This window comes from Lycorma delicatula, chromosome 5 (genome assembly GCF_047948215.1).
Source record: "Lycorma delicatula isolate Av1 chromosome 5, ASM4794821v1, whole genome shotgun sequence".
NCBI lineage: Eukaryota > Metazoa > Arthropoda > Insecta > Hemiptera > Fulgoridae > Lycorma > Lycorma delicatula.
In genome coordinates, this window is record NC_134459.1 from 75,384,051 (window position 1) to 75,412,046 (window position 27,996).

At 29.0% G+C, this 27,996-nt stretch overlaps 1 protein-coding gene across 1 annotated transcript; it reads left to right on the forward strand.

Annotated features, from left to right (window-relative positions):
* On the forward strand, positions 1 to 26,633 carry rasp (protein-cysteine N-palmitoyltransferase Rasp). The gene is made up of 9 exons (XM_075366409.1): positions 1 to 674; positions 3,203 to 3,375; positions 5,547 to 5,738; positions 8,385 to 8,603; positions 11,713 to 11,853; positions 16,448 to 16,665; positions 20,514 to 20,718; positions 24,073 to 24,211; positions 26,468 to 26,633. Exons 1-9 carry the CDS (start codon positions 563 to 565, stop codon positions 26,584 to 26,586), a joined length of 1,518 nt encoding a protein of 505 aa, XP_075222524.1. The 5' UTR covers positions 1 to 562; the 3' UTR covers positions 26,587 to 26,633.
* The last annotated feature ends 1,363 nt before the right edge of the window (positions 26,634 to 27,996 follow it).

The window sequence follows — 27,996 nt, forward strand, 5'->3', positions numbered from 1 at the left end:
TATCATTTTTAACATCCGTACTCTTAAATCATAACATAAGTAACCCTTTTATCTAGCATCGTACACCTTACAGAAACACAACTACCCTTACGTTGAATAATTTTAAATTACTTTCTCCGCTTAAAAAGTTCTAATTCGTTGTGAATACCTAGCTTTTACTAGAAATTATTTTTTTCTTTCCAGATCAAGTACTGCTGTATGAATTACAGTTTCTTAAACTAGTAATAGATTACTAATATATACATTGTTTGTAAACATTAAAGAAGGTTAGGTGAAGAAAAGCCGGGCTGTTCGTTCAGGTATTTTAGAACGTTCTCTCCAAACGCAACTGTTGTCTTCTATTGAATTTAACTGTTCCTCATGTTAATTTCAGTTTTTTTCTCGATTTATTACTTCTAGCAGTGTTTATGTGTATTGGGTTAGAATTATTGCAACATAAAATGAATTATGTAATAAATTTAAATGCGACAACTTATCTGATAAAACTAAATGATCAAATTCTGTAATGTTATATATTACATCATTATGATAACAGTTTATTTCCGAATAACGTGATAAGAATATGATATCCGAAAGACGCCAGATTCTTCCAAAATGTGAAGTACGTATGTGTTTTTTAATTTGGATTTCAGCCTTGATTTATGCATCGTATCATGTGTATGCTGCCGGAAAATGTAAGCATTTTTACCATATTTTATTCCTACTTTAATTATATAACAATTTAATTTATAATATTATTGATAAGGATAAATGTGAGTGATAATGTAGAGCTTAGTGAAGTATTTTAGAGTTAATGTTTTTAATTTAAAGAAGTCGAAAAACAAGTTGCAGGCAAAAATAAAATTAATTTATTTTAAAATAGCATTAAAGTTTGTTTTAATGAAATCTGTAACGCCCTCCTTCACATTAAATGTCTTAAGTGAGACACAATTTCATTTCTTTAAAACAAACAATTTTGTATCTGTAATATTTGTAAAAAGTTAAAGCTAACAATGTAGTAGTCTATATAATACTAACAGAAATAACCTGTACTACACAAAGTTTCGAAGAGATATATAATTAGATTTAGATCATTCACTATGAATTTTTTTTTTAACAAACATTGATTTCAGGAAACTTAAGTCTATTAAAACAATTATTCAAATAATTGAAAATGATAGAAATTTTCTATTCTAATTTCTGGGATTTAAATGAGATGTTTGAATTTCATCACAGGCTTATCTAATTAAATAAAATATTAAATTGAGTAATAAATTAGAGACTGTAGAATCTAGAGAACTACCTCTAAGATAGTTTCATTTTTTTCTTATAGAAAAGAGATCGTAGTAATTCAACAGCCTATTAGTACAATATTTGTTTAATGTTAAACATGCCATTTTTATGATCTTAAATTATATATAAAATATGGTAACACTATTTCATTAAGTTATAATAAGTATTTCTCAAGGAGGCAGAATTATTTTACATTGTGATATAATTTTATGGTATTAGAGGACGAAAATAAATAGTAAATTAAATTAGCTTCTCAAGTATTGTATATTATAAATATTAATAAGTATTCTGTGGTAAATTTAAAACAAAATTAAGCAAACTTTTCTCAAGTGTCAAATTATAATAAATGGTCAATTGATGGTCCAGTTTTGGAATTATACCGAACATTTGGTTGATGCAGAGCAAAAACTATCCAAAGATTTATTTTTAATAGAAAAATCAATAAAACCAAATTTTCCAGTTTCACTTGCAACATGTTTTATGGGTTTTTTTTTAATTGAAGAATACAACTTGATTATATTTTGAGAAAATTTCATTAATAAATTTGAAAGAATGTTCAAAATAGAGGAGGCTGTTTGTCATATCTGTAATATACAAACAGAATCTTGCCAGGGAAAAGTTCATTAAAAGTTGAAATCCATCTCTTACACTCAGTTAAGTGAATTAAAAAAATTCAATGTAATTTGTTACTGCTAATTAGAAGGTTTTATTATTTTGCATGACCTCCTATTACAGATTGTATAAAAACCCACAACAGTTTATCAGTCCTAAATTACATGGGACCCAGAATTTTCTCTCAGCCCTCTGATGGAATAAGAGTTACATGTTAGTATGGAAATAATGGAATATGTTTTATAGGTTAATCGAGTAAGAGCTGAAGAAATTATTAATGTATTTGGAAAAAAGAAATGGTTAAAGAAAGGCACTTTACAGTAAAGAAATGTGTTTAATCCTTGTAATTTAATTGTGGTTTTATGTAATTTTTTTATTATGATTTTGACTTGCTGATATCACAAAAACTGGTGTGTGTTAAGATGTATAGTTTTGTTACCAACTTAATTTTGGTATTATTTCAATAGATGCTAAAAGAGGTTTCATATCTTTTTTAAGATTTATTGTTGGATACCAAACAACTTTCATTACAATATTTTGTGTTATTACTTTTAGAGGCTGGAGATGATCATTGACAAAATAATTTCAGTTCATGTGATATAGTTTAATAAATCATTGTCAGTATTTCTACTGCTAATTTTGTACCATACATTATAATTGTAATAACATTATATTAGGCATAGATTTTAACATTTATAAACATCATTTCTTAAACATTCCATGTACTGGTATTTTAAAGATGGATGATTATTCAAATAATTGAAAAGGATAGAAATTTTCTATTCTAATTTCTGGGATTTAAATGAGATGTTTGAATTTCATCACAGGCTTATCTAATTAAATAAAATATTAAATTGAGTAATAAATTAGAGACTGTAGAATCTAGAGAACTACCTCTAAGATAGTTTCATTTTTTTCTTATAGAAAAGAGATCGTAGTAATTCAACAGCCTATTAGTACAATATTTGTTTAATGTTAAACATGCCATGTTTATGATCTTAAATTATATATAAAATATGGTAACACTATTTCATTAAGTTATAATAAGTATGCCCTCCATGAATCAGACCAACTGATCTAAAAACTACCATGCTAAATACTCAACCAGGCCATTTAGTTGGTTCCTTTATTAGATTTTAATTTGTAGTTTTTATTTAGAGGTATATTGTGTGTATGAGGAATAATATCTGTTAATTTTTGTTCTGTTCAGTAAACTGTAAACAGTAAACTGTTAAGTTTATATAAACATATTTTTTGGAATCTTTCATGTAAATCATTTTCAATATATATCTATATATTTCTTTTTTTTAATTTTTAGTGTTTGATATGTCAAAAAATGGAGATGACTTTAATAATGGTTGGTTTCTTGGCTATAAAAAAGATACAGCTGATTTTGAGTGGTATAACTGGATTCCTATGATAAGGTTGCTTATGCCATGGTATCTACTTCATATAATCCTAACAGAATTCACCAGATGGATATTGATTGAGGTATATTTTGTTACAGGCCTACATATTGAATTTTATCTATATTTGAACTTATTTCTTCATTTCATCTCGGAAGGAATTAAGATTGTTTAAAGTGCTCTAATGATTGATTTAAATAAAAGTGGCAATGTTTTTATATCAACATTTTTAGGCAGTAGTGTGAAAAATGCCCTATTGTTATTCTGTACATGGAGTTACATGAATTTTTGGATTTTTAATTTTTGCAGTCTTTTTGTGTGTAAACATTGTTTGAAGTATATAAGACCAGATAGTATCAATAATGACCGTTTTATAGAAGTTTGAGTGGCGTATGTCAAGATTTAAATTCTGTTGAATATAAAGTCTGCAAGTCCCAGCATGGGATCACTTGGGGAGAACCTCCTCGGCCATGCCGGCGAAGGACGACTAACACCGACCCAACACTGCAGGGCTCTGGGGACCACTACTGCCATGCTGTAGTGGGGACCCAACTGCCGCTGAGGGAAAGCTCAGTCTGACTTCAATGGACGAGCCACAACTCCCCAACTTCACTGGAGATCAGCTTCCAGACCCAACAGTTCTTCTCAGAGCTAATGCAACCTTGTGGTTGCCCCACCACAAAGTTATGAATTACAAGCCGTCGAAGCCATTTGGCAACAATATCTATACATCTAGGAGTTTTCTATAACCAAATGACTGTAATGAGGTCAGACAAGTACCGTTACAAGCTGTACATAATAACTTTTTTCCAATTAAACTGTTATTTCAGACAATAAAAACTGGAGAAATGCATGAGATCATTCTAACAAATTATGACTTAACTACAAAATAAATAAATGGAAATCTATATGTTTTTAAGCTGTAAAAGGTACCTAAACCATTTTACTTAGGGATTAATGACTGAATAAGTTAAGATATGATTTTATTTCAATGTTTTAATCATGATTTAATCCTGTGATTGTTTTAGTGACTAACTTACTTGTTTCATCCAAGCATCCTTGAATTTTGTTATTTTTTTTGGTAACTCTTGATTACTTTTGGTAATCAAGTAACCAATTACTAATTGACAGGTAAATTTTTAACTTACACTTAAACATAGAATACTGAAAATAACAAGAGATAAATATTAAAAATTAAAAAACATGACTGCCAAAAAAACATTGCTCTTTAATATAGGATGATTAAAGAGCATATGGGTGACAATTTTGTATATAGTGTTTGTATGTAGTATAATGTTTTTTAAAAAATCTTTTTAAATTTATTTAAACACACACATATATACATATAACCTATGACACCTGGTAACGTAAGGATTCCAATCCAGGGTCATATATCTAAATCGATTCAGTTGTTGCGCTGCTACGGTGGACAGTTTTTGGGCAGTCATACAATAATAACTACTATGCAACACGATCGAGAAGAACATCATTTAAATCGCTATAATTATTATCATAATTTGCTGAATTACTTATTTTTTGTCGTTACTAAATCTATCTAATTGAAAGAGTGGTTGCAAAGATATAACAACATTTTCGAATAACCGTAAGCACTGGATCAAGAGTGTGCCTGATGCATGCAAAAGTTAACCTTCAACCTATTAACAAACACCCTGTTTGAATTTTGAAAATCAAACAATTGTTTGCAGAAATTTTATAAGAGCACTCCATTGCACCTCCTAAAACAGCGCCCCAGGGATACTACGTTTGTTACCAGTTGATGATGATTGGTCTAGCCTCACACATGGTGCTCGCATCACCTCACCACTCTAGCTCCACACGCAGTCCCCACAGGAAGTCCATTATTATTAAACAGAATTTTTTTAAATTTATTTAATATTATTTTATTTAATGTAAATTTAATTCTATTATTTTTGTAATATTATTCATTCAATTATTCAAATCATTAGTTCAAACTCACAGTTCATTAATTAAATTCTTTATAGTTTATGCTTCAACCGGCAAATCTCCGCTATTATATACAGCCTATGACACTCCCAGTAATGTAAGGATTCCAACTCGGGGTCACACATCTAAATCAATTCAGCTGTTGAGCTGCTACAGTAGAACAAACATATATACGTATACTGTAAATAAATTACACTTCTTTTTGGGCAATCATGTAGAAATTACAAAAAAATAAAAATATTTTATTGTCTTTTATAATTATATACTATAATTCTTTGTTTTTTTTTTCAGGCTCTTCCAGTTTGCTACATCATGGTTACTAATCTTATACTGTTTCATTTGTTTGGATTAAAGATAGTTTTACTTGTATTTTTAAAAATCTTACTGCATTTTTTAACTCTCTGCACTCGGTCAATTTTATTAGTTTGGATACTTAATACAAGTTTTCTTCTATTCTTATCTTTTGTTTTAACATATATTATGGTAATTTAAAAACACTTATTTATCATTTTTCTATTTGTAAATTTTTGTAATTTAATTTGTTGTTTAATTTGTATTTTTAATTTAACTTAAAAAGAAGAAAGTTTATTCATGTTACTGTAAATTATTTAAACATATAACAGCATTACATATAAAAATTAGCATCAACAAGTTCTGGTTTAGGCACCCATCTAATAGTTTAGTAATCATTATTTAGAAATTATTGTTTCCTCTGTAAAAATAGCAAAACTGTATATATGAAATTACAACCTTATATGTTGTCATTAAATGCAGGTCAAATGTCATATTTTAGGATTTTATTAGAAAAAATATGTATTTCACATATTAACAGTACTTGAAAGAGAGTATGGTGAAATAGAAATAAAAAATATTAGTTTATGGATGACCCAAAAATTTCCATGAGGCTGTTGATATTTGTTGTGGGCATCACCTTTATGTAACAAATTACCAAAATATTAAGCATGCTTGATGTGATAAAAAGAAATCTGCTGAGGAAATAGCATCACAGTTTGGATTTTAGTGGAAAATTGCTATTGTATTCTCCATAGCAATTTGAAAATGGGTTGTGTCAATCTATATATTCAAAATATGTTGCCAGCACATCAATTCATGCTGATCAAGAAATACTTATTTGTCTGTATATAACATCTGTGTGTTATCCAGGTGCTCCCACCAGTACTAGTTGATTTTTATTATTTCCTTGCTTGAAACTGACCCTGAAAAGAAGCTTATACTCAATAATGACATTACTGAGGGTTTTAACAATGATTGATTAGTTTCCAAAAAATGGGTGGATGACGGCAAAATTATGTAACTGCCTAAATAATTACGAAAGACTTTTTAATGTACATAATTTTTGTAAAGTAATACATTCCAAATACTTTGAAGTTACCTCATACACATTATAAGTATATGTTTTTTTTAATATGTTTACAATTTATAAAACAGGTTGTTTCTTTGATAAACATGGAATTTAAAGTAGAAAATATGTCATAAACCATTCAACAATACTTTTTAGTGATTTTTGGCGGGTTACATATCTAATATAAAGGAATATATCTTTCCATTTAGGGAGGAAGGAGGCTCCTGCAAGATGAACCACTTCACTAATTACAAATTAACTTGTATGTTTGAGTAGTTGTCCATTTTAATTATCCTGAGATAACTTGTTCAAGATTTTACTTGTATTTTGTATTTTCCTTTTCATTACCGTGTAAGCAAATAATATGTTGATTATTATTATTCTCATTAAGATTTTCTTGCCATATAAATTATTATCAATCTATTTTGAGTTATTTCATGCATGTTCTATTACTTGTGTCTATCAGTTTGTGTAATATTTTTGACATGTTTTAATTAATTTTTTTATAATCATTTAATTTTATTTCTTTGTAATTACTATTTTCCCACCTTTTAAGGTGAGAGGAACAGAATTTAGTATGGCCACATACCCTTTCTTATATGAGGGGAAGTAATATGGACTTTTTACTTTATAAAAAAATTCCATGTTTAATCAGGATTTGATCCTGGAACCTCCAGATAAAGATGGTAGCACACATTCTCCACCATGGAAGTTGCCAATTTTTAATATTTTAAGTGCAGTATTTTTTATTAATAACTATTTCAATGCTTTTTCATTAAAAGAAAGTTATAATTCAAAATTCTTAAATTTGTGTTTTGTTAATTTTTAGGTTTTGTATTCAGTTATTTATGTAGGAAAGTTTTTATTTGCCAGAAGTCCTTATTTTTTTTAAAAACAGCATCCATGAAACTCAGAATAATATTTTACTGATTTTTTTTTATTAATAAGTTTGTAAAATAAAAAAAACATAACAGCTACTTTCTGTACAAAGAATTTTATGATTAGGCCAGTAGTTAAACTTGAGCAAACATTTATAATAACCTGTTTGTTTAATTAATAACAAAGTTTTAACTATATCAATCTGTACAAAAAAATGTTTTATTTTCAGTTTTAGAATGTGAAGATATATTTTGTTTTAAGATAATTTTAGTTCCAAACATGAAACCTGCTAGCACTAACAAGAGTATTTATAATGTGTATAGAAATTATATGGGACCATTAGCATTATAAACAATAATGTTTATAATGCTCTGTTTCATTATTTGTTTGTTTCCTTAAATATCTATTACTATATGTAAATTTTGAAGTAAGGAAGCATTATTCAAAATGTTAAATTATCTTGTCTTCATGACTGAAAATAGATTAATACATGAAGTTCTCAGGAAAACTATTGTAGAAATCATTTAACATTGATGGCCATATTATTATTTTTCTTATTATTATTATTATTACATGTTATAGTAACATCTACAAAGCAATTATTGTAAATGCTTTAACAGTTAAGTATGAATATGTAGTAATGATAAATGTGCTGTACTCATACCTGCTGTTAGTTAAAATTCATATTCAGAAAAATTTTCTTGTGTTTTCTTTATATATATATATATATATATAAATACTTGTTCTAAAATAAAATATAAAAAAGAATAATAATGCATTAATTTTTTTTATAAATGGTTAAAATTCTAATATACATGAATACATTTAACCTATCTTTTTTTAATTATAATAATAATGGTGATTTAACAGAATGATTTTATTTGCAGGATTATATGCGAGTAAAAGTTTCTGGAAGTGATTATTACTTTGTTGTTGTAACCTTTGCTTGGTTACAGTTAAAATGTGCAAGTTTTTCATTTGAATTTTTAAAAAAATCGTCTAAAAAATTAAATTTTCGTATACTGCTGTCTCTTTTAGGATATTCATATTATTTACCTTTGTACTTCTTAGGACCTCTAATGTTATATAATGAGTATGAAATTGGGGTAAGATCATCATATGTTTTTGTAACTGGTATATTTGTACTTTCATTATATTATTTAATTAATTAACTAATAATTATTACTAATTAACTAAGAAATTAAACTGTTTAATCTGCATATTTAAATGTGGTGTTAGATTTAATTACTATTTTTTCAAGGATTGAGTTTTACCTTTCTTAATTGCCCATTTAAATTCTGTTTTATGTAATATAACATTTTCCATCATTCCATAATATATGTTACATTGTTATTAACAGTACAATGAATTTCAGTAAAATTCCTTTACACTTTATCAATTTCGGCGTACAAAAAACTTCACTTGAATGTTGGCTAAATTATGAATATTTTTTCTGTATTTAATTAATGTGCATAATTGTCGTTTATGAGCAGCTGTAATCACTTACATTTATTTGTGTATTTCCATTTAATAACTGCTTATGAGTTATGAATTTTGTAGTGTGTTTGAAATGGTTAGTCGGATTGGGATTTGAATTTAGGACCTTCCAAACTTCGATTTCTGTACTAATATTTTCCTGGCAGTTAATGAAATATCAAGAAATGCAAAAAAGGAATAAATTTGTTGTTCATTCATGTTTGTGTATGTAGGTTTGCATATGTTTGGGTTAATAACTTGAGATTGGCTGGACTAAATAAATACCTTCAAATTTGATGAATTCTATGCATTGGCAATTGATGTAATTAAACGTTGGAATGCAGGGTCTCAAAAGAGTAAGGAGAGAGAAGAGGCTGAGACCCTATCATGGCCATTTGTTGGGAAAGTTAAGCAACATTATTTACGACAATATATATACTGCCATATTGATTACTCATCTATAAATATGCTGATGCTAATATTTACTTTTAATTCGTATTTTATGAAAATATTAACATAAGTAATTTACTTAATATTAGAGAATTAATATATATGTGTGTGTGTGCGTGTGTGTGTGTGTGTGTGTGTGTGTGTGTGTGTGTGTGTGTGTGTGTGTGTGTAAAAAATGTGAATTATAGGAAAATATTCATACTGTTAAAAAACTGGCAATGAATTGCATAACTTTTCTGGCTAGGAAAGGGGTATTATTTTAGTGACTTTATTATTTAAAAAACTACATTCTGAGCATTAAAAATATGAAATTGTAAAAACAAATCTTCATTTTGGGGGGTCCCATACTCAACATTAAGATAAAATTAATTTATAAGAAAATAATTCCTAAATGATGATAATAAATCTAAAAAAAGAAATTAAAAAAATGATTTAAAAAATACAAAGATACAACCATAATTCTAAATAAACAAAGTTATAAGTTTCTAAGAAGGGGGTGTGAACATTTTTGGTTAATTTGTTTTTTCAAGAATACTAAAGGGTAAGGGCTATGGCTATCAAAAATTAAGATTTTTAAACTTTAAATGCAAATGTGTAACTTGCAAGATGGATTTAAATCTAAAGAAAATTTTTTTTATCACAGACCATTGAGTGCATGGGCAAAAAATTTTGTAATGGTTTAAAGGCCTATTGGTATAGAAAATTTAGTTGCAAAATACAATTCCCATTAACTCATTTTCTGAACAAGATATAGCTAAAAAACAAAACAAAAATATATAATTATTTTTTAGAGAGTGGGTGAATATTAAATAAAAACTTTTGGTAATTTGTGATCGTGATAAAAAAAACTACAACTTTATTAGGAAAAACTTTTGCTAAAGTTCCTCAGCAAAGATTTGAAATTTTATTTCAACCAAAACACCCCCACTAGTTTTTCTAATTTATTGTAAAAATTTAATACAGTATTTCCCTCTGAATGTGTAGTACCTGTCTACCAAGTTGGAAGAAAATTTGTCAAAGAGGTCTGAGTATAAGACCAAATACAGGCCAGCATACTTATACACAAACAGTCTAAAATTTTTTTTTTTTTTTAACTTGAGAATAAAAATTTTTTTCACAGATTATTTACAGTTGACTTAAATTTTTTTTTTTCAATGTCCCCTTAAGGCACAAAGCAAAAAAAAAACAATTTTTATAATTTTTTCCCTTTTCCATTATTGCTATACTCAGGAAAGTAATACTATTGATTTAAATTATGATGAATAATGCTTCAAAATATGAAACATTTGGCCATTAGTTTTGAAAGTTAATAATCAACTAAAGTAGGATTCAGAGCTCTAAAAATAGCTCTTTTTTCAGATTTACATTAAAAAACTGTCAAATAAAATGTCCGAAAATTTGTAGACAATCAACAAATGTAAAACAACTGGCTATTTTTTTTATATATGCTTAAAGAAAATTGAGTTATCCATTTCCACATTATTTGTAATTTAACTAAACTGTACATAATAATATTAATCATGTACTGGGTTTCAGTTGAATAGACTGCTTTTTTTTTTCTGTTGAACAAAGTGAGTTTAGCTTTGTTTTACTGTATATAAACAATTATTGTACACATAAAAAAAACAGACATCTAGTCATATTATTTTTCTTCGGTATAAGTTACTGACCAGAGGAAATAGTAGAAATTTATAATAAGATATCTGAAATTGGATAATAACCTGAAAATTTTGTAGACAGTTAGAATAACAATTTTTAAAAAGATAGGCCCTGATAAGTATGAGGAACATAAATTGTTGTAGTTACAATATTTTTAAAATTTCTGAACTGAAAAATTGTAAGAGTAGTGGAAGAGAATGTAAGATCACAATTTGATTTCCAAAAAAGAAGAGGGGCCTGATAAGTAAATTAATAGGGATGACTAGAAAAAAGATATAGAAAAAATAAAAAGTTCTTGTTTCATAGATATAGAAAAATCATTTGATAAAGGTATGCAGGGGAAAATGAAAAGCCTTAAAGTAAAAATATTATACTGGAGCGACAGAAGACTAATCCAAGAGCTGTAGTGAGGAAAAATATAGCTGTAAAAGTAACAAAATTATCACTGATTTTATAGCGCTAGGTAGAGGATTAAGACAAGACATTACTTAATTTTTATATTGAAGGCATGATGTAAATTTATTACATATTAATCTCCGTAAATAGATTATTTTGAGTTGCTTTTCACTACTTGCAATTTTCTTTTATTATGATAAATGTATTAAAAAATTGCTTATGACTATTTTACAGGTTAAACAGCCATTTAAGAGGTGGACAGTAAAACGCTTATTTTCTGCTTTATTAAATATATTACGTTATATAATGTGGATTGTTCTGCTGGATTTATTTTTACATTTTTTCTACATTCACGCACTTGAATACAATTTAGTTGTAAGTAGATTTCTTAAAATTTGTTCACAGTATCAATATCTAATATTAGAAGAACTGTTAAAATATTTTTCAATCGGCAGGTAATAATTTTTTTTAAACTGGACACTGTTTTAAAATTTACATGAATATGACATTAAAAATTGTGTACTTTATTACTTAATCTGGAACCACTTCTGGTGTTAAGTTCAGTCTATTTAAAAAAAAAAGATTTTTGCTGCTATAGAGATAATTAATTTCATGTAGTGTTGGAGCCAGTTGTATGAAATAGATGCAGTCTGATTTAATGTCATACTGTTCAAATTTAATACAAAAGTGATTGTACTGTTCATCCTCTTCCAGTAATATTATACAGAGTGTCTATAGTCTTTCCATGATTATAAAAAACTATTACATTTACAGCTGTGTGGTTTGTGGCAAAAAAAAGAAAAAAATATCAAATTTTTTTACCTTATCAATAAACTTCAATATGTGCGCCTTTTTTTGCTCGTAGAATGTCCAACCGAAAATCAATTTCACACCATGTATTGGTCAATATTTCTTCAGTAACACTAGCAACAGCTTCAGTTATTCTCCATCTCAATGTGTACAGATCATGTATGAGTGTCACATAGACTTTGTCCGTAACATAAACCCAGAGGAAAAAGTCTAAGGGAGTTATGTGGTGATTGTGGTGGCCAGGGAGTGGGACCGTCACGCCCAATCCATCTGCCATGAAATAATTCATTCAGAAATTCCAAACTAGTAATCTCAATGTGATGGTACACCATCCTGCTGGAAAACCACCCTAGGTTGCAAGACATTTAGTTGAGGTATAGCAAAGTTTTGCAAATGTTATCTGTTGAAAAAAAGGGACCAACAATTATGTTGGGCATAAACCGCACCACACTTTCACTTTAGGAATCTAATATTTTCCCTGGGGAAGTATGGATTTTTCTGAGCCCTATATTCTCACATTTATGCCTGTTTTCTTTTGCTTAAGTGTGGAAAGTAGCCTCATCTGAAAAACACATGCTGCAGGTACTCATTGTCATTATCAGACCATTGCAAAATCTGTCACAAAGGCAGCACAACGAGGGCCATCATCTGGCTGTAGATGTTGCAATACCGGAACTTTATATATGTGCAACCTTAGTTTCTTGTGTAAAATTTTGTGCACTGTTGCCCGTAGAATCTCTAGTTCACAAGTTGCACAACGGGTAGATTTGGAAGGGCTATCTAGAAATGCTTGCTGCACAATCTCAACCTTCTCTTCACTAACAGATGGTCGCCCTGTTTCCAAAAGGTCGACTACATTTTCACTCTCCTTAATCTTTGCATGCCACGCAACCATACTCGTGCTATCAGGTTCTGTTATCCATATTCCCTTCTAAAATTTTGTTGCACAGTAATCGGTGATTTTGACTCATGATAACACAACACACGTTGCGCTTTCTCCTGGATTGATACCATTTTATAAAAAAAATTTGATCACAGTGCCCTCTGTTCTGCCTCTACCTGCAACAAACCAACATAAAAAATTGATAATTCTTTCTTTCTTTTGCCACAAACCACACAGCTGTAACTAATAGTTTTTTTGTAATCATGACTTTATGGACATCCTGTACAATTTAATATTTTCATTCATCATCATATTTCAACCTTGTGCATTTACAAAATTACCCTTTCCATACAGAATATCATATATAATGTACACTGACTTATGAGTTATGATGTGTATATGTTATAGTTCTTAAAGTTCTGTATTAGTTCCATTATAAAATTATTACTTCCTATCAAATATTCAGATTATCAGAACAATTGTTATTAGTTAAATTAAAATTAGAAAGTATTTGAATAAATGAAAAAATAATAATACAATTAAGTTATTAGAAAGGAATTGAAAAAAGTTCATTTTTCACTACAAGAAATATTAATCAAAAATTGAGAGAAGTTAATATTAAATCCTCTGTAAGAAACATTTTTAGTACTATGTATTTATATTTTCAGATTTTATTTATTTTCATAATATTAACATAAAAAGTACTTATGTCCATTTAATTTAAAGCTTTTGTGCATGGGTATAAATACTGAATAAAAAATTTAAACTACATAAAAATATTACCAAAGTTTTCAGATATAAATATAAGTTTTGCTACAAAAAAAAGCAGACATATTACTTTGAAAAGAATTGAGAAAATTTTCTTTACTCTAAAAATTATAAAAAGAGCATGAAGTAGAAATAAAATAGTAATAACAATTGCCAATCATTTATATGTTTGGATGTATCAAGAGATTTAAAAATAGATGTGTATTCCACTCAAAAAATATTTTAAGCAGTAAAAAATATTTATAAATTTAATAAAATTAAAAATAAACTTGAAATTGTAAAATGTTGTTATTGCTCATATTTTGACTTTGAACATATTTTACAAGGGAAGATGAAGTGGATGAAATGATAGTTGAAGATTCAATAAATAAAATGATTCCTTTATATATTTTAACTAAAATATATGCCTGTTTTTAAATTGTATGTGATTGCAGTTTAGTAATCACATTTTCTGTGATTGCCAAACTGGACTATATGGTATAGTATATATTTAATTTTTGTATACCTTGCTCCACAGCTGTGTAATTGTTTATGTGTTTTGTAACCTTCTTAGACGAAAATAGCCAGTCTACTACCTTTTCCTTAAATAAAAGATCAATTATTGAAATGTTTTAAAGTTATTCAGAAGATTTTATTCAAGTACTGAGATCCAATATGGTAATTATGTAAATTGTTTAATTTTTTTTTAAGTTAATAAATCTTGCGTAGTTTGGTTGGTGACATATTTAGGTTGCAGATCTATAAAAATTACATCTTTAATTTATTAAATATGTACTTCTTGTTTCATCAAGAATTCATCAGACTGAAACAGAAGGTTTTTGTAAAGTACTGATTTAATATTACCTCTCTGAGTAATGTAGTGACTTAGAGATGACATTTAAAGCTCATTTGCAAGTTGTATCTGCAAAAAGCTTAACTTATTTTGGAAATTTGTTAGGATAGTAGGTAGGGGACTGGGACTAAACTTGCTTATAATGCTACTTTTATTTATTTATTGTAGATTTTGCTGAATGGCACTTTGTGTGGTGAATCCTTTTGGACTAACAGGCTAAATTTTGCTATTATAGTAGGATTTTATTTTTTAAAAAAAAAAAGCTTAATCCTTTTTTTTGTTTTGTTGATCCTCTAAAGTTGATATTGTTTGCACTGTATGTTTTATCATGATGTGCCCCAATTCATCTGAAAGTACTCTCTTGTAAGTGTTTTTGCATTGAAAAAAAAATAGCAGGTAGATTCAGTATAGTGGCTCCTAGGGCTATAGAACAAAGAGCGACTGAATACATTGGGGATCACAGAACTTGCTAGTAGGTTTGCAAATTATCTCATTTTATCCATTTCTCAGAGATTATGAAAAAGATGGGTGGCCATAGACCATTTATTGACATAGGTGTTGACAGGATTAAGGAAATTCAATCATTGGTTTTAGAAAATGAGAATTTATGAAATTGCTTTATGTAAGTTATATGGGGTCTACTGCCGTGTTAATTTGATATTTCTACAGGTAGAGATTTTGCAGAGAAAATTGAGTTAGAGTATGTCTCTGGAAGAATACATGCAGTTACAGATAATGTTCCTTAGAAAAAAATCCAGAGTTTAGCATTATTCCATAGATCTATTGTTGAAGTTGTGGACATTATACTCGGGCAGTTTAACTACTCTTCATTGGTTTACCTATAACTTTTCAGGTCTTTGGTTACACAATATATTCTTCAGATTTATGTTTAAGTAATATAATTATTTAGATGTAAATAATAACACAAATAAAACATACAAAAAAATTTTTTTTGCTTACAAAATTCTATTGACATTATATAATTGTTGAAAACTAATGAAGTTACCCATTTTGATTTTGTTTCCAATAATAAATTGTTTCTTCTTGCCCTTGGGCAATGAATCTCAGCTATGTTACAGGAAGGAAGGATCTATCTGTAACCAGCATACTTGGCTTAAGATTGAAAGGAATAAGGTATTTCAAGAATGACTATCATTATGGCCAGTAGGGTAGATACATTAGCTTAATTGGACATATCTATAGTTGCTTTTTTCCAATGGGCATCGTCCCTCTTGAAATTATAGTTAGATACATAATAGATCCCAATTCAAAATCTCAGAATAATTAATGGTGTTTTATTTTCTCTTTTGTGTAGTAGAAATTACAGAAGTTTGATCTACTGAAAATCAGGATGAACAAATTCTGTTGTAACTGAATGAAATAGGATTAAAAATAAATTTATTTTTCATCTCAAGAGTTTGACCTATAAGCCAAATATTGATTTACTGCCAGATAAAATTATATAATACAAAATTAATATACTCTGCCATGTTCTGACATTAATCAGCTACCATCATGGCCTGTAGCTATTAAAAAGAGATTATACGTATTGATTTAAATTACATTTTTTGTTTAATGTTATTTAGTAAATATATTTCAAAAATTCTTATAAAGTTATTTTTAACCATGAAGAATAATTAAGAAAATAAACAAAATATTATTTTGTTTATTTACAGAAGGTGAAGATGCTTGGTGTTTGGCATCTAAATGGACTGGGGTATCTGTTAGCAGCATTTTTTTGTGTGAAATATATTGCTGTGTATGGTTTAATGAGAACCTTGGCTGCTATTGAAAGCCATAATCCTCCTCCTGCGCCAAGCTGTGTATTTTATGTATATCGTAATTCTCAAATGTGGCGCACATTTGATGTTGGTTATTATAAATTTATTAAAAGGTAATAAAATCCTTTTTGTATACTTTTAAAATATGCACGTTAACTGTAGCTAATGTATTTCCTATATTTTGTTTATTTATCAAATAAGTACATTTGTTATGTAAAGTACATATGCAAAATAAGTGAGTCTTACATTATAACTAGCTGACCAATTGGTGTAGTGGTAGCATGATGGCTTCAGCATCAGTTGGCCACATGTTTGATCCTGACAAGAATCTGGCTATTTTTATGAAAAAATAACTAAAAAGGACTATTTCAACTGTCTCATAGTCCTTTTTAATAGAAGTGAAAAAGCACATCCAAGATTATAATATTTTTTTTACTTTCACGTACCTTTAATTCAAAATCCATATGTAGAACCTTAAAATATAGAATTTTGCATATTTATTCAAAATGATGTGTATGAACAAAGTTGTATTAAAAACAAATAAATTCACTATGTTATGTATCCATACAGAAAACAGTGCATTCCAGTTACATTTTATATAAATGTGCTATCTGTTTTAAGATAAGAACAAACGTTTATGCTACTGCCATCCGATTCTCATACTACTTAATAGCAATCTGTAATAAAAAGACACTTTTTACCTTCTTTTGGGTATCTTAGTAATTTTTAATTTATTATCCAAAAACATAAGAAAAGTGTTTTTTTTTTTGTTCAAATATTTTGAAGTAAATGATCATAAGTGATCGCCTCTTGTAAGTATCATTGTGGAAATTAGCATAAAAAATTGAGTGAAACAGATAGTTGACAGAAACAAATGGTTATTTTCTGGAAATGCCTCCATGTTCATTAACAGGTTAAACTGAATTTGTAGAAAAATCTAGATTGTTAAATGAAATCCTCTTACCGTTTTATATTTGTTCATTTAGAATTGAAGCTTCTATAAATGTTTGTTTGTTTGTTTTTAACCAGTATGTTTTTAGCTAAAAGAATATTTAGTTTACAAAGAATTATTATGCTTGATATTTTTTTGTTTGAAGATGACCCTGGTTTAAAAATTCAATTCCAAATATGAGTTGATTAAGCGTTGTTTTTTCATTCAAGTTTTTTAATATGGTGTCCTAGTCTTAACAAAATTGACATAATGCATTTTAATGAAAATCTATTATTCTTATTTATGAGATGAGTTTTATATCACATCTATTTTTTTAATATAAGTAAAATAATAGTAAATGCCAGTAGTCAAAAAAATGACTCAAAAATGTATTGTATCAGAAAGATTGATCTCATTAAAGCAATAATATCTGTATGGTTTAATGCTGAAAAAAAATTATCATATACTTGTTGAATCTATGCCAAATTTTACACTTGAAATGATTAAGAATAAAGGAGCACATAATAATTGCTAGATATTTTTTACAAATTATACAGGTATGATTTTTAAATAATTCTTTGTTCAGATTAATTTGCCCACCATTGTAAATGTACTCTGAATTCTGTTTAAAACCTGTCATGGAATTTTGAAATTAAAGGTTTTACTGTATCACCTGGAAATAATGAATCTTATATGATCTATTTATCAGTAATTTTTTTTTTCATCATTTATGACTGAGTAGGATCACTGTAGTCAGTCCATTATCCAAGTCTTTTTTAAAGGGACTGTTCAGGCCTTGCAGTTGTCCCAGTACATTTTCACACATTCCAATCTCTGTCCCCTTTTTGATGTTGAAAATGTTTGTGTTGTGAGTTGGAGTATTTTTTACTTAATATTTTTGTTTAATTTTATCTTGTCTGTGATGTGAAATTGGTCGGAATGGACCAATTTCCTTCAGATCTCTCTTATTTCTCTGAAATATCTGCATCCTGTCTTGGTGTTTTCAGTCGGGATTGTATTGTACCAGCTGTTTCAGGACTTGAATCTTGCATCCTCATGATATGTCCAAAGAATCCCATCTTTTTTTATACAAGATATCAGTGATGGGTTCTAACTCTTCGAACACGACTTTGCTAGGCACGATCCATCCCATCTTTCTAGCACTTTTTGTTGATGCAGGTTCTTCCACTTCGTTTTTCAATTTCCTGGAGTCTGTCGGACTTTGATTGTTCATTCAGCTGGAAGAGTATTTCTGATGCATATGTGGCTTCCAGTTTTATAATTGTGCTGTAGCGTCCTATGTTCACATTTATGGATAGACATGTTTTACTGTAAGTGTGCCAGGTTAATTTTTATGCATTAGCTAGTTTTGATTGAGATTTTTCTGATTAGATTGTTATTATTTCTCCGAGGTATTTAAATTGGGTTACTATTTTGACTTTATTACTGTTTATGTTTACTTCTTTTAATTTTGTTTGTTTTTGGGGCTTAATTTCTGTCTCTGAATGATATTTTGAGGCCAATTTTATTTGCAATGTTTTGAATTTCTAATATCTGTGTTTTAGCTTTGTCAATGTCGTTGCTAGCAGTGCCAAGTCATTGGCGAAACCAAAACAGTTTATCTTGATTTTTTGGCCCATTTTTACTTTTGTGGACATTTTGTTGGGCATTCCCACATTACAATTTCCAGAGCATAGTTGAATAGTAGCTGTGAGAGTCCATCGCTTTGGCGCTGACCAGTTTTGATCTCAAATGGTTCCAAGAGTTTGCCTCTAAATTTCACTTTTGATTTAATGTTTGTTAGGGTCAGTTTTATCATGTTTATTAATTTGGGATGTCTGAGGTTTTTTAGTAGGGATTCTCTATGGATGCAATCATATCCTTTCTTGACGTCTACAAACATGTTTCTGTTTCTTTTTCTGTTGTAATCCATTATTAGCTTGAGGCTAATGATCTGGTTTGGACAGCTCCTTTAGGGTCTGAAAACTCCTTGGTATTCTCTTAGTTATTTCTTGAGTTGTAAACTGATACTGTTGAAAATGATTCTTGAATGGGTTTTATATGTTGTGTCTAGGAGTGAGATTCTCCTATACTTGTTAGGGTCTGTTTTGCCCACGTTTTTTGTTAAGCAGATGGATGACGGCTGTCATCCAGTGTTCTGATAATTCTTGATCCAGATGTTGACAAGCTGTTCATGAAGGGCAATTTTTACTGGTCTTCCTGGATGTTTCCAGATCTCTAAACGTCTGATCTTCTGCTGCTTTATAATTCTTCATCTCAGTGCTTGGTAGACTTCTTTTATTGTGGGAGGGTTGATGTTTTCTAATGGTGTTGTTATTGTGGTGCTGTTGTCAAAGTTTTAGAGTTCTGTCAGTTCTTTGCAGTTTAGGAGTTTAGCTGGAATTTCCACATTGTCTTTATTGTTTGGGCCAGATTATGGTTTTCATCCTTCACTAGGAGGGTTGGGGGTTTATAGTTTTGGAATTGTTTTTTGAAGGTTTTGTGGTAATCTCTTGACTGTGTTTTGTTGAATTCGTCTTCTATTGATTTTAGTGTATTTATGGTGTTGTCTTTTTATTTTCCTTAGAGTTCAAGTGGTTTCTTTTCTTTGTTTTATTAGATTTTAGAAGGATTTTTCTGATTTTTGGGATTGATGTAATAGTCATGCTTGATGTCTCTTCTCCACTGTTTCGTTGTATTCACTGTTCCACCATTAATGCTTTTTACAGGTTTTTATTGGGGTCAGTTTTTCTTTAATTTGTTTAAGATTATTGACTAGGTCTTCAAGTTTATTCATGATTGTTATTTTTTCAGTTACTTTTTGGTAATCTTCATTCTTGAATAGTTGGGTAGGATCTATTTTCTTTTAGTTTTAGGGGTTTGGTTTTGTTGCTTCCTTTGGTGAATTTAATTTTAATTTTGACTGTATAATGATTTGAGCCTTTGTCTACTACTCGGAGGAATAAAATTACTTTATTATAAAATGCAAAAAAAGTTTTTTAAATATTGCTTCTTTTGTATTTGTTTTAGATACATATATGTTCCTCTTTTAAACGAGTCTAAGACTGTATCAAGACGACTTATTGCAGCTGCCATTACATTTTCTTATGTATATATTTGGCATGGTACTCATGCTAATATTTTTTGGTGGAGTTTATTGAATTTTATTGAAGTCTCAATAGTTGAGGCTGCATTGTCAGAAATATACAAGAATGACAGGTTTCAGTATTGGTTGGTGAGTTAGTTAATCAAATTAATTCAGTTCGCATGAGATCATTAAATTTTTCTAATTAAGTTGATAAGTATTGTGTTCCTGCATTTGTAATATGACAATGTAGTGTGTGTGTCTTCAGTTTGATGAAAGTTATAGTTCACCAGTAATCTATAAATATAAAATTTAACTTGCAGGGGGATGCTGGTAGAAAATATTTTTCAGTTTTAAAATTTTCATGCTTTCATCTAATATATGTTCTGATATATAATTTTGGATTAGTTTTTAAGATGTTGAGTTTGATGTTAAAAGAAAGATCGTAGGCTCCACATTACAAATACTCTATAATTATTATTCATATACTTACATACATATACATTATACATATACATACTTGAAATTTCTGGGTTGCTAAAAGTATGGTAAAAGCTGTCTTCCTCACTTACATTTTTCATACTGATAGTTGTAAAAAGCTTTTAAATGTGTAATTTGTACTTACTATTAATTACATTATTACAACATTTGCTTCTAATTACTAAAAGCTTCTAATTTGAGTTCTCTGCTGTAACTGCTGCTCAGTTACCTCAAATGAAATATAATCTGTCACTTTTTTTAGGAGTAATCAACATTTTATATAATTTGTGTGCAGAATCAGTTTCTGGCTGACTGATACTAATTAAACAGATTGTGGTGAAGATGTCTATCACTATAACATTTGTATCTCATACGATGGATTCTGTAGCATTATACCATTCCAGCTAATGCATCATACACTGTTAATGTGACTTTTTAGTGCGGGAGTAAAAATAAAAATGATATGCATAGAATTTAAGAAACTTTGTCTAAGCCAAAACTGGCTTACATGTAAGTCATTTACTGATAGTGGGTAAAGTGACATTAATTTTTTGTTTAATTAAGAAATGTTTAATCGCATTCTTTTTCTTGTCTTAAGAAACAAATGTTTTTTACTCATTCCAGTCTGTTTATTTTTCCTACTGCCCATAAAAAACATAATTGCATTTTAAATTGTGAAAATTGTTTCTCTCTTTGCTGATGAAAATGTTGATTTTGTACTGGATAATAACCATACACAAAAATCCTTTTTTAGTTTATTTTTGACAATCATTACTCACTCTAAGCTCCTTGTTGTTGGTAAAAGTGTTTCAATTTCAATAGTGCTTCCAGCACTATAATTTTTTACTCAAAATACTTTTGTGATTAGGAAAAAATGAAGCAGGTAATTTTTATAACATTGCTGCTGAAAAGTGGGCTACAGCTTATTTCCAATTATCATTAATTTAACAAAGAAAATCACTTTTGTTGAGTATCATGGAGAATTGTAGTTTATTTAAAGAGAAAAGGGTTAATAAAGTTCTATTAAATTTTTGAAATTCTGATGGGGTTGAAAGAATTTATATAATGGGATACTATGTCACAAAGGTAGTTGGACTACTCAGTGGCTTTGACTCGGTTTATGTACTTTTAAACTAATAAAAAAAATAATATTGGAATAAAATTAAATAAAAAAATTAAAAAAATAATTTGAAAGAAACAGCTGATTCCTGAAATGTGAGAAGATCATGTTTTTCTAACTTGAATGTTTCAATTTCTTAAATTTCTTTACTTTCTCTAAATAAAGCTTATAAGGGTGAGAATAGTTTTAAATTTTATTTACAATATAGATGATGTAATTGGGTTAATTTTTAAGTAAAAGATTTTCCTTTAGCATAAAATATTTTTATGATTTGGGAACAGCAGAATAATATATCATAGCTCAATGTTAGAATTCTGTGAAGTTTTATAATTTTATTTTTACTAAATCTATCTTGAACAATATTGTATTTTCTTTAAATTGTACTTTACTTAAAAAAATAACACGATACATAAAAAAAAATAAGTAAATAAGAAAATAAAAAGTACCAGGAAAAAACTGTTTCAACTTTTGTGACTTCAATTTTACTGTATATGCAAGTGCAGGGAACACTGAGCTATACACTTACTAGCATTTTTCTGTTGGTTGGATGCTAGTGGTGAAAGACAGTAGACAAACAAACAGTTAAAGAAACATAAATGTAATAAAAAGGATATTTTTTATACCTTATGGATCAACTCCCATGACCATACTACCTGTATTATTCAGGGTTGAACTCAAGATTTATGTTACGAGATGGACTAACTATAGCAGCATAGGACATATCTGTATAGCAACACACCATCACCACCATTCTTCCAAGCACAGCATTGTTAAATCACCTACTACTGAGATGCTACCTTTCAGATACAGTAGTGCCAGTTCCTTGCAATGTTACAGTGTTTACTGGTAATAAACTTATATTGGACACTATAATGGCTATTTTAGAGAGTGAGTGAAATATATAATCAGGATGGTAACATCAGTTCAGATCAGCCTGACCATTCTGTTTCAAGTAGAGGTAACAACTACACTCATAATATGAAATCACCATTGCAAAGGACGCTGCATTCAATAAATAACTAATGATCTATGGGGATTTGTTCATTAAACATTAATGATTATTAGATTTTACTTATTTCATGCATTTTAACTTTCTAGAATATTACTCTATTAGGTATTTGTGCATTAAAAATATCAGTTTGTAACGGGGTGTAATTTAAATCGCACCAGGGCTAATATTTTTTTGTAAATTAAAAATTGAAACAATTTTGTTATGGTCATTAATAAATGACAACACACATGCAATAAAAGTGCAGCAAGTGTTAAATTTTAGTAATCTGCAGGAACTAGTTTTTATTAAATATAATTTTAGCAATCTACTGCATTTTATCCTTAATTCACACCCTTTAGTTTCCAGAATTTATCTTTCTGATACTTTTCTGCCTGTATTAATACCATTCTTATTGTTTCTTTTTCTACTTGTTATCACAAAATATTATTAGTTTTCACATAGATGTAACACTGTTGCAAAAGAACTTGTTATAAAATTTAATGGAGGACTGTTGATATGTACTATAAAAACTCTATTGAAATTGAGAAATTGAATTCAAAACCTTTTTTTTTCTCGTAGGAGTAAGAAAAATCTCTACCAGCCACCGTCCACCCGCAACAGAAGGTAATGTCGGGCTCTCACCGACTAAAAACTTCCCCCTTCTTCCCATAGGAACTAGACCTAGCTGCAAGGTTTGAACACGGTTCCTATGTTTAAGCAAAGAAACATGCTTATAATATGAGATTTAATGAACTGTTTTTGATCATTTACAGCTTTTTTAAAAATAAACTTTTCTATTTTTCAAAGTATTTTACTTATTTAATAAGTATATTTTTTGTTTTATGTAATAGTATTTAATGATTTTTTTTTACCTTTCTGATATGACCTATTAATATTATAATTTTTGTTGCAGCATCACACTTTTAATGAGGCTAATGTAGAACGTTTAACTGCATTAATATTCGCACCTTTGTATTTATTCTTCATATTTGCTAATTCATTTTTTTATGTAATGGATGGAGGCTTTATTTTTATTTCACAGTTTTTAGAAGGTATATTTACTTACTTTTCTGATGTTATACAGTGTCCATAAAGTCATGCAATCTTTATGTAAAATAAATTAAGTTTTATGACATGAGTAATTTAATTATAAGGTATAGGAAACTAAGGTGACTGTATTTATTTATTTATTTTTTTTTTTACTTACATGTCACAATCAATGTTAAAAATGTCAACTTTACCATTGATGCTGATACTGACTCATTTCTTTATGCTCAATGCAACTTTCCTTAGAGTTATTGCATTGATCTAAGAGATGCTGTCTTTGATGTTTTCTTTCAATTCATCCAAGTGTGTGGGTTATTCTTGAAAACAATATTTTTCTGATGACCCTTAAATAGAAATCTAGTGATGAGAGTCCAAAGACTAAGGAAGCCATGCTCCATAAGAAATTACAGGATCATCAAAAGATTCACGCAACAACTCCATAGTCGAATTGTTAGTATGGCAAGAAGCAGTACATTGTTGTAATTATGAATCAAATATAAACAGTATTTTTTTTAAATAAATTTATCGATTAATAATATACACAATTCATACCTTCATCATTTGTCTATATAGTCAGTTTCCTGCACAATCTATACACTTTGCCAACGATTTGGAAGTTTGAATATTCCTTATTCATAAAAAGTTTGAGGATGAGTCATCAACCAATGTGCATGCACTCCTCAATGTCGTCATTGTCTTTGAATCATTCCCCTCCAAGTGATTCTTTCAAGGACGCAAACAAAAAATAGTCACAGGGGAACAAATCTGACTGTAGGGAAGGTGGTTGAGGGTTTCCCATTGCATTTTTTCCATTTTATCCCTTGTCATGGAGTTTTCCCTTGCCCTTGATGTGCAGTCTGGTGTTGTCATGGAGAAGGATGACATTTCTGATGGGCATGCCCTGTCTTTTGTGTCAGTAGGTATCTTTTGTTAACTGTAGCAGCTGGCAATACTAAGCCACATTCACTGTTCGTTGATTGTGGAGAAAATCAATGAGTAAAACTCCCCTCGAGTCAAAAAAAATCATTCCAAAAACTTTTCTGGCTGACAGACAGGTCTGGCCTTCACTGGGCAGCCCTCATCCTTTGCCACTCCTTACTCGTCATTTTTGACTCTGGAGTGTAATGATGGACACATGTGACGATGTGTCCCAAAATATCATCCCCTTCTAGCTGAAATTGATTCAGAAGCCTCACAGATCTCCAACCAGACCTGTTTTTTATTTTCGGGCAGCAACCTCAAAATCCACTGAGCACTAATTTTTCTAAAGCCAAGATGATCAGTAGTAATGGATTGAGCACTCCCATAGCTGATACCCTTTTCTGCCACGATTTCTTGAACAGTGAATAAATTATCATCTTCACTGAACGGTTTTAAGCTCTCTAACGGCACGAATGTTGTCAGCTGTGAGACTTGACTTTGAGCATCGATTGTGACTTTTGTTTTCTACAATTTCTCGCCTGCCCTTTAATTGTCTGGTCCATGTATACACTCAGTTTTGGGACTGTGTAGCATCCCCAAACTCTATCTTTAAACGAGTTAAAATTTCCACGTGTTTAACACCTTCATTAGTTAAAAAATGTTTATTATATATTGTGCAACAGATGACGAAATCAATTGCTCACTCATGGCTGTACTGACAACAGAACAGAGCAGAGGAGCTAACCAAGCTGGTTTCCCCTCTCTAACACACCAAACATTAACCCCCCCCCCCCCCAGAGTCAAATATCCAACTCAAAATTGCTTGCTGCGTAATTAGCAAAATTACCATTCAAATTTGATTCATCCTCATAGCAGTCTCACCCTTCAGTTTCAAGCAAGAGTAAAGAATTTGTGATAATTTCTGAATAACATCCTACAGTTAATATTTTTGGGGGAAAAATGGGTTCAACCCATTTTTTTCCAAAGAATCCAAAGGCCTTTCAGCAAAGGGCATGTGAAATGGCATGCATATTGTACTGCTGTGAATCTAGTGACACTTATGGAAGGAAAATAAGTCATGTGTTTTGACCTTGTCTAGTGCATTTTCAGCAAAATATCTGCCTTATCAGGAACCTGTAACAACAAACTTATAAGTGCAGGATCGGCATCCATTTCAAGTTGCATGACTTCAAGAACTCCCTTATTTTTGTTTTATTCTACAGTCAAATATATCTTTACTGTAGTTGTATATATGTGTTTATATTTAACTAAAATAATGTATTCATATTATAAGTTTCATTACAATTAGGTTTATAATAATTTTTTAATTTTTTTTTCAGCCAGCTGGAGATTTAATGTATGTTCCATTTTTATATCGTACTGTTTCTGTATAACAGCAATGAATATTAGAAATTGTCAAAAGAAAAAAATAAATTTTGAAAATATTAAAGTAATATAAAAAAAAGCATAAAGATATGTATATAATATAAAGTATTAAAGAAAATTTATTTATACTTTTCTAAAAAAAGTTGTTCTTTATACATTTTCAAGTAGTCTATAAAAAAAAGGACTATTGAAAAAACCTTAACTGTTTATTAATTACTGTAAATTAATTATATTATATTACGTATATTAAATGTAACATTCACAAATACTGCAGTGTTGAAGATAGTTTCAGATGTATAAATATATACTTTAATATTCAGAGCATAACAAACATTTTAATCTATTTTACATTGTCTTTATTATTATTCTCCATTGCTTTGTAAGATTATTGTGAGGACCAGAACTGAAACCAAGATGGACTTTCATTTAGTTCAACACCATCATTTTATTTTCCAGATACCTATCTTAGTAGATGTTTTTGATGCTCAAGATTTTAGATAGATATTGCAGTAATTCTCATACATAACTGCTCCTACTTTCTTTGATGGGTAATAAATACTTTTTTTAAATTCTGAGTATAATCTATTCTACTGCCTTATTGTTTATTTTAAATCTTCAGAAAACTGCCAAATTCTCATAAAGCTGAGTTTCCTCTGATGTCATCAAGAAGTTTTTTCTGTTTGTATAACATCATATAATATTTATTTCCTCTAAATAAAATATTCTTTACTATAGATTATTACATGATATACATTCTTACAAACTGTTAGCTCCTTCTATCCTTAGCAGCAATTTTTCCAATACCAATGCATCTTGAGTTTATTGTTCCAAAATATTCTCTTACTTTTTTCTATTTGCTATATGTAGCTTCATATTAATCATTTCTTTCTGCCTCACCACATCTCTCCTTCAGTCAGATTACCTTTGCTTTTTTCATGTGCATTAATTGCATTTCTAAAGAGTACTTATTTCTTTGCTACATTTATACACATTCTAGATTCATCCATCTCTATTTATCTTTTAAATCTACCTCCCCTTAATAGTACTTTATATCAATTGTTACTTTACTACTTACAGTCTCCTTTCCAGCTATAATTATTTTTAAAAATACATTAAAATAAAATGCATAACAAATAGAATTCTTATATGTTGGAATTTTGTTTTATAAATACGAATATGAGATGCCAGAATGTAGAACAAAATTGGATGTAATTACAGTATCAGGTATTATGTAAATTTATAGACATTAATAAATGCATGTTATTTAATGGTTGCATCATTCCTCCTATTATCATGTTGTATGGAAATTAACATGACAATTCTACTTCATCAGTCAGCTTAACTAAATTATCATTATTTATGCTGTCATATGAAATAAATATTTTATTTATTTCCTTTCTTTCCAATAAATTATTTGGATAAACTTAATGAAGAAGCAGGCATGAATTTAAAAAAAAATATTATATTGAAAAATATTGGGCAA

What these genes read in the sequence shown, in the direction of transcription:
- rasp (XM_075366409.1), top strand. Translation starts at nt 563, where the DNA reads ATGATATCCGAAAGACGCCAGATTCTTCCAAAATGTGAAGTACGTATG. An exon ending in ATAATGAGTATGAAATTGGG is followed by an intron (nt 8,604 to 11,712) that starts GTAAGATCATCA and finishes ACTATTTTACAG; the next exon opens with GTTAAACAGCCATTTAAGAG. An exon ending in TATTTCACAGTTTTTAGAAG is followed by an intron (nt 24,212 to 26,467) that starts GTATATTTACTT and finishes TTTTTTTTTCAG; the next exon opens with CCAGCTGGAGATTTAATGTA.